General features: G+C 44.6%; 1 protein-coding gene across 1 annotated transcript in view; it reads left to right on the top strand.

Moving 5' to 3' along the window:
- Positions 1–14,981, top strand: part of PCDH15 (protocadherin related 15) — a 2,378,624-nt gene that overhangs the window by 2,056,017 nt on the left and 307,626 nt on the right. Inside the window, exon 27 of the mRNA XM_085614969.1 lies at positions 11,292–11,507. Coding sequence (XP_085471095.1) covers positions 11,292–11,507 — 216 coding nt within the window. The remainder of the gene's footprint in view (positions 1–11,291; positions 11,508–14,981) is intronic.

The following is a 14,981-nucleotide window of genomic DNA, read 5'->3' as shown; positions in this document are numbered from 1 at the left end:
TGCACTTTGTGGAGAGAAGTCCGTAATGAATACTCCTTCAACTTTAATATATGTGTTGGACTTGGCCCTTTATGCAGGGTCATCGCAGAACTTTTTGCCTTCCTCCTGTATGTTTTCTGACCTGTTGTTGTTGGTTTTATGACTCTGGGCACTTTATCACTTTGTTCAGTGCTAAAGTGCATGTGCTGTCTATGGTAAACTTGGTAAGATTGGTCTACACCTGTTTGCCATATTTTAATTTTCCTGTCAGTCCCTTGTACAGTGGCATCTCACATACTCAGGGCCGGTAAATTAAATGCCACTGGTGGGCTTGCAGCACTGCTTGCGCCGCCCACCAAAGTAGCCTTTCAAACCTGTCTCACTCCTGTGCCACTTTAGGACCTGTGTGCGCAGTTTACTGCTGCTGTGATGTGGCACATAAAGTGGTTGCCACGTCTGTGACTCCCCTTTTACTACATATCAGTCACCCCTAAGGTAGGCTCCTTAGCTAGCCCTATAGGCAGGGTGCTGTGTAGGTAAAAGGTAGAACATGTGTCTTAACTGTGTGGCATGTCCTGGTAGTGACAAACAGCCTATTTGGTTTCTCACTACTGCGAGCCTGCCCTCTCATGGGGATGCATTGGGGATTCCCTGATATGTGCTTCAGTGGTAATTCCTGACATTAGATGGGTAGTGTGATCCAGTTTGGTATGTTTGGAATAGTGGTGATAAATGCTGCGTTTTGGTGTTTGCAGACTTATTATTGCTATTTTAGAAATGCCACTTTTAGAAGTGGGCATTTCTGTGTGCTATGTGTCTTTGTGCCTGCCTGTTGTGTATTGGCTGTCTGGCTTTGGAGTGACAGGGGCTGGGGAGGTGCAGTGGCTCCAGAGAGTCTGTATGAGTCAGCCTTAGGCTGAATAGGCTTGGTCTGCATTTAGAGTGGTGGGAGGAGTAGCCCCTTCAATGGAATAGGGCTGTGCCTGCCTTCCACATGAAGGCTCTGCCGCCGGTGGTGTGTCTGGGGCCAGGGCCTACACTTACAATGGGGAGTGTTGTGCACTTCCAAAGTGCCCCCCAGAACTGGTTTGGACTGGGCTCAGAGGAGACACAGTGTGGACAGCTGTGTACCAGGAGGAACCGCAATAGGACTTGATTACTCAGAGGACTAACCTGCTGCCTGCTGGATGAAGAGAAGGACTGCCACTGTTGTTACATAGACCCTTGTGCTGCTCTGCCTACGTCCTGTTGATAGTACCCCCAGTGATCCCCCAGGGCTGTGTGGTTTGCCCTGTGTGAAGTAAAACAGAGCGTGGTGAGAGCTGTGCTTTCCACCCTGTGATCTCCTTTAACAGCATGCATGGAGCGCTGGAGGGTGCTCCCCTCGTAATTCTCAGAGCACTTTCAAACTGGAGAGGAGCGCTTTTTGCCCTGCAACGTGGGCACCGCCTCACTCTCCGCTGTGGCCTGAGTAACAGTAGAGGAGAGCTGAGGTCAACAAAACACTCTCCCTCCCCCTGCCTTGTGCTTGTATAGTTTCTGGGGAATCAGCGGCCGGTGCTCTTCTACAAGGCCCCGTGCTGCGAAAAGGCACCCAAGCAGCAAGGAATCCTGGCCCGGGAGTTCCTGCTGATATCAGAAGAGGGCGGGGCTTAGCCACACCCCACGAAAGCCTATGAGGTTGCCGCGTCATCGCCTGCCCCGAGACATCCTGCTGGCTGGGTGCTGAGACCCGAGCCCAGAAGAGAAAGTTCCATACGTGGCTGCCGGGGGTGACCTGCAAGTCAAGAAGGATCAATACTTTGTCCGGCCGATGGCTGAAAACTGAACCGCTCAGCCCCCTGTGATTGGTGAGTGGGACTGAGCTTGCTGTGTATTGCAGGCAGGGCCGCGCGCTCACGAGCAACCACCTTTGTTGAGAGGAGAGGTTCCCTGCCAACGTTGGTAGAGGGGGTGCCGCGCCTCCGGGGTGTACCTACCGTCGGGCCCCTGTCTTTACGGAGGCCCCTGCTCCTCAGTTTGAAATAGGAGCACTGAGGCTCCGATCAGGAGCAGTCATTCTTGCATTCCTGGTATTAGCTGGGAAGGTGGCCAAGTAGCCTGAGAGGCCCGGAGCAACGTATACCGCATAATAGGAGTGCAGAGGCTGCTCCTTGTGATTGCCTGATTTCACTTCGTGATCCCCACACTAAGAGGGATATATGATCTGCATGTGGCTAAGGTGGGCATGAGGTGCTCAAAATACGTGTTTTGTGGCAAGTGTGTACTAAGGTGCACTGATGATCATATGTAGGCAAAACGTGTTGTGCTGAGTGGAATATAACCAGTAGTTACTGGTCGCCCTAACTATAATGTGTCTATGACAAAGCGATTTATGTTTTATGTGAGTGACAATGGCCTGTGAAGTCATGACAAGTGCCTAGTGGCACAGTGATATATGAGATGATGTTCTAATGTGTTTTTATGGATAATACAAAGGTTATTTTTATATAACCTTGTGTGTATTTTCTTTTGTGGTGTGCCTAGTGTGTCGCTGCTGTGTGAATGTGTTGAGCAAACGCTCTACACATTGCCTCCGGGATAAGCCTGACTGCTCTGCCAAGCTACCAAGGGGGTGAGCATGGGTTATTTTCAGCATGTAACTCCCTTGCCCTGACTAGAGTTGTGGTTTGTGCCTGGCTTAGGTGCATGTCCTAGCCAACCAGAAATCCCATTTCTAACAATATCCCTCCAAAAAATAATTTTAAATATGACATCACTGCTTGTATTTTCAGGAATGTATGGCATGTGTGATTGTCCCACAGATTATATGCTAGATTGTCGCACATTTTTTTGTAAATTGTGTGTGACTAGATTGTACTCGTAACAATATGCAAAGAGACAGCACTTATTTCCCAAGATGGCTGTGAGAAAATGTTGTGAAAACCACATATGAATCACATATGAATAAAACTCTGTGCTAAAAAATAAACGTGTTATTTTCAGGGGTCTGTACATATCATGTCCAAACAGATCATGAGCAGTACTGATGCTCTCTTTAGACATGCCACCATATAAAAATCACCACCCTTCAAACTTTCATAATAAATAAAACAAAAACTTCATTATGGTACCCACCCCATAAAAAAGCCTATAACTTAAATCTCTTAAATCCGCAACAAAACAAAATAATCTCCATTGTATTTGACGATTTTATTAGTTTGAGTTTGTGATGTATGATGAAGATGGGATAATTCTGAAGACTGATGTTCATTGTGTCCAAGTTTCTGTCTGTGTGATGATTGATTTGAAAATGAGCTGGAAGACAGACTTTAAAGAATGTAGCCCTTCAGTTGACTGATAATATTGAAAGGTTACATCTACAAATGGTTTATTAGTGTAGAACATTATGTTCACACAGCTCATAACTCTGAAAGGTTTCTTTTCACTTCTGGGATCCTTTGAAAAATATTTTACAGGGTTTGAAATTGATTTTTCACTTGAGTTTCTTGACAATATGACTCTGGGACTACAAGATTTAGAAATACCACTTGTCTCCAATTTAGAAATCAATCTTTTTATCAAGACACAAATGATATCCAAAGATAAATCAGTCACTGATTCCATTGAGTGGCTGTATATACATATTAAGCATTATCAGGAACAAAGCTAGTGTTCTACCACAAAACACTGTCTTGATCTGTTGAATGAGTACTTCGGGAAAGCAACTCACTCATCTGCCTAAGGTAATATTATCAAAGTTTAAATAAAGCGTTCAAAGGCTTGCAAAATATCACCAACATAAAAGTTGCAATCACTTGATTTTTTCACAGTGTAGGTAATACTTGGCACCAAAGTTGGTTGAAACATAGATGTTTTAACTCTACACACTCTATATGAAGAAATAACAGGAACCAGAAAGGATGCCAAAACACACCATGTGTTTGAGTGGGAATGCCTCATACTTAGGGCCTTATCACGACTTTGGAGGTCCTACAACAAACGGTGCATTGCACTGTCTGCTGTAGGACTGTCAAAGATGTGGTGCTGCTGCCCGCCAGATTAGGCGTTAAATCCTGGTCTGGCGGTTGGTGCTGCGGCAGTCTAAGGTGGTGGTCTGTCATCCTCATTGAAGAGCCTGACATGCAGACCACCGTTCTCAGAGCGCTGACTGCACCTTCCTGCAAGGTGTGGTCGCACCACGGAGGAACTGGTGGTGCAAAACCAGGGGGGCACTACATGTGCCACCCTGCATGCATCTCCCGTCCCAGGAGCAGCAGATGGCACTGTTAGGGCCCCCTTTCATTGCCTTTCCCCACCCTTTTCATGGCGGACTCACAGCCATGAGAAGGAGCTGTGGACAGGCTTCTCCTAATATGCTTGGCATTGCAGCAGAGGTACCACCAGCATATTAGTGCTCCTGACCGCTGCACGACCACCGTGGGATCCTTGATCCCCGGTGGTCGCGGCAGTCCTGCGTATTTCTAGACAAAACGGTCATAATACTGCAGGTGGGCCTGAAGTGTAGTGGTGGTCAGACCACCACCACAGGTTCGGCAATCCTATGGACCGGCAAATGCGAAATAAGGCCTGTAGTCTACAGTTGTGTCCCCTGCCCTTAGTGCCCAACTGCAAGTATCCGGTTTCCTGATATTTGGATATCTCGCCCCAGCTTCATGCAAATCTAGTATGTGCACGAAGGCCTAAGCCCGTCCCTTGATGTGTGTGCGGTCCTAGACACAGAAGGGAACATCATGTGTGCTCTCCTTAGTAGCAGCAGAGTACCATTCCTGTCATGTGGCTGACAGATCACACTTTGGACTATTTTATCAGGTCGCTCAGGTCCCTCATCAATACCTTAAACTGTGTGCAGACACCAAACATTTGGTAGGAAATCACAATATAATCAATTAGTGATTGCCCTCAAGAGGAATGGAAAGTAGAAGAGGCTGGGGAATCCTATGGGAATCTGCCATTTAGAACAACCAAGTCATTGGTTCTCAAGCAATCCAAAAAACCTAAACCCTGCCTGTCTGATATAATATTACCTGGCAAAATTGCCTCTTGAGTACTCCATATCTTGTCCAACGCCAGGTTTCCAAAGGTCACAGTAGAAAAATTAGAGATTATGGCATTAAAATCTCCCACCATAATTATCTGTGTTAATTCTTCCAAGATGCTAATATTATGCACAAAAGAGAACATAGACTCACTAGAGAGTGAGACGACCTCCGGGGGGGAATATAAACATTTAGCAGAAGAGAAGATGAATACGGTCCTCCTATTACATTGCCCAGAGCCAACTTTAGACACATACAAAGATTTCAGGCATGGACAAAAAGTAAAATAGCTAAACCCCCACTTCCTGCACAAAACCAATCGTGCATGCAAAGCATGCAACCTTGCACCATGGTGCAACCTTGCACCATGGTGCAAGGGTGCCTTAGTTGGCACTAGGCTGCCAAAATGAGCTAGTGCAGGGGAAAAGGCAGAAATGCTGGCATTGCCTTACATACAGCGCCATCCTGCCCTTTCCCTGTCACACAGTGCAGCGAGATGACTAGCTGCCCTGCACTGCATGACATTATTGTAAATAGGCCCCCAAGTGCGGATCACACAAATCTATTTCATAGTTATTTTAGGCACAGGGTGATTAATTGTTTTCGTCCAGAATCACATGACGTTGAGCCAAGCGCTGAGGCTGGGATTCGAACCTTGGCCCCCAGGTTCCAAAATCGACAGCTCTTATTAAATATGTTAACATGTTAAACATGTTTAAATTTCAATGTTATATTGAGAACTTCAAGCACACTTTTTAGCCAGCATTTAATTAGTTACTATAAGATATGAAATGAATAGGACTGCATTTTTATTTATTGAGATCGAGGGATAGAAGTAAGAGTCCTTTGAGGTGGCTAAAACACTCACCCTGCATCCCCGCTGAATTTCCCACCCTTATGAAGGAAATGAGTGTTATGAAGGCAATAGCACTAGCCCCATAAATAAAAGATCTGAAGCTGTTCAAAAATAGCTCTCGAATTTTTGAACTTCAAACACAAGGAGCATTTGAATCAGGCTTGGTGGATCGGAAGTAAATCATTTACGTTCAGCAGTCGCTTTTTCTGCCTTGAAAGGACGAATTGCGCGTTTTCAGCAGAATGCTGGTCCTGGAATTCCTTTTGTTATGTAGGTTTGTTTTTCTTCCTGAGAATTTAAGCGAAACATTGTTACTCCATGCATTCATTGTATAAGATTGCTGTAAAAACTGGCAATGCTTCAATATGTACGATATAATATGCACCCCTCACCCCAAGGAAACGATTTCAAAATTAGAAATAGCATATTTAAATGTGTATTACTTTACTAAATTTATGATTGCCCAGTGATGTTATATTCTAGTTTTAAAACATTTTGTGGTAATCTCAACGCTAGACGTTCAATTGTTAGTGTGTATATATATATATATCGTATTCGAATCTCCAATAATACGCACACTCGAAGAAAAATGCTTATGAAGAAGCTAATTTATTGCTCGTTACGCGTTTCGACAACTAAATGTCTTGATCACACGATCAAGACATTTAGTTGTCGAAACGCGTAACGAGCAATAAATTAGCTTCTTCATAAGCATTTTTCTTCGAGTGTGCGTATTATTGGAGATTCGAATACGAGTAATATTACCGGTGAGGGCATACCGGCTAACGCACCACCTGACATCGGGCTCAATCCCGGAATGACCCGCTTCGAAAAAGAAGTATATATCTATATATATATATATATATATATATATAATATATAACATTTATATTTATTTAAATATACAACGTAAGCAAATATGTTTCTTTGTTATTGTTCCACTAAATTGTGACCGCTACAAATTCCAAAATTTCAGAAGCTTCTCACGGGCCTGCATGGAAAGGGAAAGTGGGATACATTTGTAAACTGAGATAAACTTATTTTATAGTAAAGAGGTGCTACTCTTGCAATAAATGGCTCATGATGGAAAAAAGAGAAGCAGAAACCAAACTCAGTGAAATATTTGCATTTTAGAAGTTCATTAGGAATAAGCCTATGCAGCAGTTTAGGAATATTTTTGCTGTGAGATGGAGTAATTTGCATTTCGGAAAAATGCACATAATTTTGTAAAAAGTGAACTGGCTCTTCCTGCTGATGTTGTTTGCGTTGTCGCTCCAGGTTTGGATTTATTTGTTAGGTATGTGTGTGATCCCCTGAGTTTGCCCATCTTGCAATTCAGCGTACCTTTTATTTTACTCACAAGTTTCTTTTTTTTCTTCATAAAGCAATATAATACAAAAATGCAATAAAATACAAAAAGACAAATACATCATTTAAATCACAAAATCAATACTACACAATGGATAATAACCAAAACATAATCAAAATGAAAACACAAAAAGAAGTCTGGGTTCCGGTACTGAAACTGTGGAATGCATCAACCTGCGACTATGGGCGGTGACTAAGATGAACATACTATATCAGTTTTGCATACAACGGGGATGCACAGGAGGAAACATCTGTCCGAAAGACTAGCAGAGGAGCCTGACTACAATCTACTCGGCATTTGAGGAGACTGGTGGCGAAGGAGCAGCCTGCGATGCAAGGAGTGTGTGTTGCAGGTGTGTGAGATAAATGCACCAAATATCCCGGGGCCTGGAGGTTGAGGGTTGTAGTGAAGCATAAATCTCAGATTGCACGCTACAGTACACCAGACTCCGGAGCCAGGCGGATTTGGTTGGATGAGCCCTTGCCCCCCCGGAGAACAGCAATTTCACGCTTAGCCAACAGTAGCGCTATCGCTGCAAAGTGTTGGTAACATAGTTTAATACGATGAACCGGTCCCAACAGGCCTAGCACTGGAGAAGGTACAAGGGGTGTTTCTATTATTTGTGTCAACATAGCAAATACTTGCTGCCAATAAACTAAAATAGGGGGACAGGACCAAGCCATATGCGCAAATTCGGCATCCAAGGCATTACACTTGGGTCAATTCGTTTACTCAGAGGGGTCAAACTTAGCTAATTGACTAGGGGTTATGTTAATTCTATTTAAAATGAAGCAATTTATGCCTATGATTAGGGCATACCCTGTGTGTTTGTGCGAGACAGAAGGCACATTCTTTGTCGGTTAGTGGATGTCCAATGTCTTCTTCCCAACATTGCTGGATCCCCCCATCCCGCCCCACCCGGAGCACCAGACACGCCTTATACAGTTTTGTGACCAAATGTGACCCAGTGTCGTCAGCAATGAGAAGAGTGAGTGGGGGGAAGTCGGCAATGGGGCAGGGAAAGCGGAAAAGGTGGCACGGAGCGTCCCCTGAAGTCGGGCCATGTTAAGAGAGTCTACGCCAGTGAACCCCGGGGGCTGTGTCAGATCAGATAATTTACGTGCCCGGCCCTCCCGGAACAGGGATCCGAAGGTATCCAACCCGAGTTTAGAGAAAGTGGCCAGAACCCCCTTATCAGTGGTAAGTGGTAAAGAAGGATTATGGGCGGGCAGGAGAGCGAGTGAATAAAGGGGACCAGACCCGAATAGTCGATTTAATTTATGCCAGGCCCAGCATGTAGTGGCCAAAGTTTGAATGTCCTGAACATCGAGGGGGATTCCCTTTGGGAGCAGGGACGCCAAAGGAGTCGGAGCAGCCAACTCCTTGTCCGTCTTGGTGTAGGGTATTCGGGCATCAGGATGAAACCAGTGGTGAGCAAATTGGGCCTGAGCTACCAGAAAGTACAACTGAGGGGCTGGAACTGCAAACCCTCCCTGTGCATATGGGAGTGTAAGAGTATAGCAAGCGACCCTAGGTCTACGACCAGCCCAGATCAGCCGAATAAGGAGGCCGCATAATTGAGTAAAAAATGCGTCTGTAAGTGGAATGGGTATGGTGCAGAAAAAATTAAGAAAACGGGTTAGTACCTTCATTTTTATAAGAGCGATACAGCCTGCTATAAAGAGGGGCAGTTGTATCCATCTTTCAATTTGCGAGGTAAGATGGTCAATCGCAGGTCCGTATTTAGTTGTAGAACCTGGCCTTTGTCTCTGTGAAGTTGCACCCCAAGATACTTTGTGGTCTCCTGAGCCACCTGTAGGAGGTACTCCGCCCCGTCCGTCGCCGCAGCATCCGTGATGCGGAATAGCACCGACTTCCCCCAATTGATCTTAAGACCTGACATGGAGCTAAAGCTCTGATTTCATCAATTAACGGCTGGAGATTGGTTTGAGGGTGGCGAACGAAAAGCAAAACGTCATCCGCATACAGAGGCATTAAGAGGGGGCCGGCAGGGATTTGCAAGCCACGGAACAGATGTTTTTCTTGTTTTTCTTGGAGATGATGGACCAGGGGGTCCATTGCTATAATAAATAGGAGCGGGGATTAGGGACATCCCTGACGTGTGCCACGGATAATAGGATTGGGAGGAGATAAGGAGCCATTAACCCGGAGGCGGGCCATAGGGGATGAATATAAAAGGGCAATCAAAGCTATAAAGTTGGAAGGAAGGCCAAGCTTATTACTCACAAGTTTATTTAATGCGTGTAGCTTGCAATGAAAAAAGGAGTTAGTTTCAGGGCCCTTTATAGGCTGTGGGAAATCTTCCTGATGTAAGGAGCTATCCTGTGGTAACATGCAGGTAGTGCAGCTTGGAAGCAGGGCCGGACTGGCCGTAGTGGGCACTGAGCATTTTCCCAGTAGGCTGGAGGGGTGGGTGCTGGTATTGTGGCCGCCGGAGCCACTTTTCTTACAGGGGGCCGGTTTTGCAGCAGGGGGGGATGGTTTTGCAGCAATGCCACAATATCGACCCCCTGTAAGATAAGTGGGAGTGGAGCTTCGTGGATACCCCCCTCCCAGGGCTAGGTGAGCAGCAACCTGCAAGGGTTGGTTGCTGTTCCCAGTCCGGCCCTGCTTCGATGGTGCCCATATCCCCTGCCCAAGCCTGAACCCCTGTCCTTGCTCCACTCCCCATTCCTACAAGGCAATTCAGCAAGTAACTTACCAGCAGCTCGGCCTACCTCATATATATTCTCAGCTCTAAGGCTGCTAGTGCCTTACTCCTGCTTCAGCAAAGTCCTCAGGCACCATCCTTCGTGGCGTTAAAGGCTGTGGCTCAGGGGCCTGCATGGTCCAAAACTTCACTCCAACCTCTGCCCAGAGGCTCATCGCCCTTGCAAGAACCTGTATTGTCCCCTTAATCTTTCTACCAGCCACTTACCTTCAGGGACAAAGCTTCAGGGGGTGTGTTTTGGGTGTTACACCTCCCCTAATAAATGTATTTTCTAATAAATTGTTGGGAACAGGCGCTTTCAGTCTGGTATTGTGAGATGTCAGTATGATTTCCAGAGAGATATTTACATCCACAGAGAAAAATGCACACACACTCTTGCTCTCTCTGTTTGTAAAAGTCAACAGAATAATGCATCTTTCCCAAAATATTGTTTTCTCTCTTAGTACTCCTAATGCCCCTGTCATGCACCCTGCTTGTTCTATAATGCATTTAAACATTATATGCCAGCCTGATTTTCAGAAAATCTGAAGCTCACCCCTCCTATACCATCATACTGACCAAGCTACGCCTCTGCTTACCTTTCTGACACAATGTGGGCGCTCGGAGAGACAACCTGCTGCCCCACAGGACGTCTCGAGCAGAACATCATCAAATGGAAGGTGAATTGGAGTTTCCACTACTCCAGTAGCCAATCAGAAAAAAACAATAACCTTCAGCTAGCTTCATGGCGAATGCAATCTTCATAGTTTGCAGTAGTAGGTCGAGCTGATGGAAAATGTATTCAAATGTAGAAAAGATTGCCCCACTTCTTGTTGTAGAAGAAAGAGCTTGTTCTGTTGTTAAGCTATGTGTCAAATGAAATTCTGAAGTGTTCGCTAGAGGGCAGGGTTGTAAAACTGAAAATAGTTTAAAGCCAAGGCATACTTGAGAGAGAGTCGAATCTTAAATTGTTAAAATATGGGAGTGATGAACGATTATGTGTTTGCTGGGTAAATAGGGCCCTAAGTGGCAAATCTTGCAACAGTAATTACTCGTATAATATTTATGTAATACTTAATAAATTGCCTTTTACATTAGTCAAGGAATTCTACTATGAATTAATTACCTTCGCCAAATGTTGTTTCCTATCTATAACGGAAAACAAAACTTGCAACTGTCAATTTCATGCAGGTTTATTTTGAGCTTAAGACTTAGAAATGTATTTACATTTATAATCCAAATATACTCACATTACATTTTGGTAAGCAGCGTAGAGATTCATTGATCTGGATTTACAGATAAATTATTTCCTTTGATTTACATTTTGTTTCTTTTCAGACAACGGACCGTGATTCTGGGAACTACAGCACCAATCAGTACAGATTAATTGTGCCGCCTATCAAAGATGGCAAAGAGGGCTTTGTGATTGAGCCATACACTGGGGTCATTAAAACAGCAATGCTGTTCAAAAACATGAGGCGCTCCTACTTTAAGTTCGAAGCCATTGCGACAGACAATTACGGAAAAGGCTTGAGCAGCAAAGCCGAAGTCATTGTAAGTAATCTTTCTTCTTTTCCGTACAATTAGTTCTCTAGGAAGTTTGACATTCATTTTCGGAAGAAAAAAAAACACGTAAATCATCAGTAGTGACATATTTAAAGTTAAAACTGACACAACACAATATTTCCAAAAGTAAGGTACTTTTTTCTTTGTAGATGTCTGTCTCATAAAGCTGATATGATATGACTGATACAATATAGCAGAATATATTGATCATTTGTCTTACAAATCATACAGTAAAATCTGCTCACTCCTGGAGACACAGGCTCACATTGCACCCAGGGCACAAGTCCTAAAAAAAGAAGTGGGGGGACGCTGTCACCGGAAGTGACATCACGACAGGAATCTCATGAAAAGAAGTGGGGGGGGGGGCACAGTCACCGGAAGTGACGTCACAACAGGAATCTCATGAGTATTCATATGCCTTTAGATGACGGGGCATTTCACAGCACTGCTACCCCTGGTCTGTTCCTCGATGTCCTTTGCAACCCCCCCACTCCCCCGAGGGGGTGCACCAGTTGCACAACGAAGTGCTCAAAAGTGCACAAGATACAGAAGGACACACATTCCAAGCGTTAACCGCCAACGCCTGCTCGCTCCGCCTCCCAATCACTCCAGCCTGCACACACCACCGGTGCCTCTTAAAGTCTCCAATTACAAATTACGGGAAACTTCCCTCCCACCCGGGCTCTCTGCTCACACAATGCTGTCCAGGTTTTGGGCAGGGGGGACGGCGTCCACCCGGAAAAACCTGGTAAAATAAGTGGGGGGACGCCGTCCACCCGCGTGGTACCCCAACTCGAGCCCTGAATTTGCACCCATGAACGTGAGCGCACCACAAGCACACATGCACATTACACAAACGCAGGGTCATATTAGTTGATTTGTGTAGGGAGTGTGGTCAGTAGCGGCTCCTCGAGGGAGTGCAGCGGGGTGGTGAGACGGGGGCGGGGGAGGGGCAGGGTGGGAGTAGTAAACTCGGGCATACGGACACGCACAATGTAATTCGTTTTATTTATTTATTTACTTACCTCCGTTTGCCCGTATGCAGTAGTTTACTACCCCCCACTCTGCCCCACCCCCGCCCCGCCTCACCGCCCCGCAGCACTCCCTCGAGGAGCCGCTGCTGATTGAGGTTAGTAATTGTTAGGAGATGTTTGCTCCCTAGACATTTTGATTTGGCACCTGGCCTTTCTTTCACGTCTTCTATTTTGATGATCAAACGTAAGGTTCACGCCATTCTAAGGCACGAGGACCTACCACGTTGCACAGTGACTTCTGACGTGTCTCTCCTCTATGCCATGACTATACATTACAGACAGACTACCTCAGACTCTCCTCATTTCTAAATGGAGGGACCGCTTGCTACTGAACTGGATAACCGCAAGGCGTATTCATGACAGTAATAAGAAATGCCAAAACTAGTTTTATTGTTATGAAACATGCATCTGATGATTATGAGAGCATTTCGTCATAGTTGCATGTTCCATGAGAAAGAGGAAATCACCTTAAAAATATACATTGCCTTTATGTAGTATTTTTAAAATTTGTTAAAACCCAATTTGATTTTCTTGATAAAGGTGTTGAGGAGTCAGTCAAGCTGTTCCCCTGAGATGCCTGCTCAGTATCCCCCATTCATGATATGGTACCCTTTACTGACAGTCTTGAAAATGAGGGCATTAGGAAGCCATATAGAGGGTCTCAGCAACACTTTAACCAACGCGTTCCACTTTCAAAAGATTGGCTCGTTTTGCACATCATCGCAGCCGTTCAAAAGTACTACTAGTGCCCTGATGGGATGTCACAGTACTCTTACTGGTTGAAGGGTTCAGTATTTCAAGAGTATCATTCATGCAGTATGTCAAAAATATTATTTGTGCTGCATAAAATGCTTCCAGGTACGTTTTAAAGACCAGCAGTGCGCTCTCACTCCACTCTGAAGCGGTCCTGTTCTCATATCCTTCAACGCTTCGTTGACTTTTATTCTTTAGTACTTCCCTGCAGACTGTAGAAAACAAGCATTGCCAAAACCAACAGTTCTTCCTAAGTGCATATGCTTTTTATGCAGGGAAGAAATCCGCTACATAAGTAGGGCAGAAGCATGTCTGCTTAATGGTCATGACAGCTGCGTGACAAAGGTGCACCAAAGCCAGGTCCATCCATTCCCGTTAGCGCCTATTCAGAGCCAAACACAAACCATGTTGCCCAAATTTCTACAGAGCTGGTTTGTGATATTTAAATTTGCCAACAAATTATAGAAATCAACACAACAGTTCTTACATTTCATAGTCACTTCCTATGTAAGCATACTCCATCCTCTATACCAGCCTCAGGACAGCCCAAAAATGACTATAATACTTTGTCGTGCTGTGTTAAATGATGCTTGCTTGTTAAAAATACCATCGAGGTGCATGATCTGATTATTGATTTTGACCAGGATTGTCTGTTTCTGACTGAGACTTGGCTGCATGACTACTCTAACCCTGATTTAGCTACTTCTGCTGCTGCTGTTTTTGAATTCTTAGGGTAGATCGAAGCTCTCAAAGTTGGCGGAATCGCAATAATACTGCAAGAATCTCATTCATCCTCTTGTCTTCGATCCCTTTACTGCCTTTGAATTCATTGGTTGAAAATTGAAGGCTTACGCTTCATGCTCATTCTCAGGCACTTTAATCTATCTTCCTCCACTCTCTGACCCTCATTTTAGCTCATTCTTGTTAGAAATGTCAAGACTTTACATTCTATCTATCCCCAATCTAATCATTTTGGGAGCTATTAATGTATGCGCAGATTGTCTGGCCCACACAGGTGTTATGAATCTCTTCAAGGCTTGCCGAACCATCAGATTAACCCAATTTGCCTACTTTGCCTATGGCCCTATCCACTTTATGGGTCATACATTAGACCTGATCTTCTCTTCACTCAGAAATGTTCACATGGTGCTAAGCATTATCCCAATCTGAACTGATCATCGACGGACTTGGTTTGAGTGGGACATCAGAATTATGATACATCCAAACATCCAAACTTTAGAATTCTCTTCCTGTGCGGAATAAGACTAGTCCCACACTGCTATCATTTAGAAAACAAATAAAAACTTGGCTTTTCAAGCAATCGGTTTTCTCTCACCTGCCAGTACCTTCACTTCCAACACAGCGCCGAGACACCTACGGGTATTTGTGCACTTTACAAGTTGCTAAAATAAAATAAATATGATACATAAGATAGCTCTGGAAACTGTGCCCAGGTCTGAACTTGGAACAAGATTACTCATGAAATTCTTTATTCAGGCACTAGATTACACTGGCCCAGTATTTCTCATTGATAATCTCAGCCTCTCAAATGACAATGCAGAGGCTTGCTTTAGAATCTCTCACACAATTCAAAGAGATTTTATTCCACTCCTCCTGAACTTCAGAACACTGGTTCTTGTCAGAACTGGTGCACTGAAAGAATTAGAGAGTAATT

Source organism: Triturus cristatus, chromosome 1_2 (assembly GCF_964204655.1).
Source record: "Triturus cristatus chromosome 1_2, aTriCri1.1, whole genome shotgun sequence".
NCBI classification, from domain to species: Eukaryota; Metazoa; Chordata; class Amphibia; order Caudata; family Salamandridae; genus Triturus; species Triturus cristatus.
This window is presented reverse-complemented; position numbering and strand designations above follow the sequence as displayed.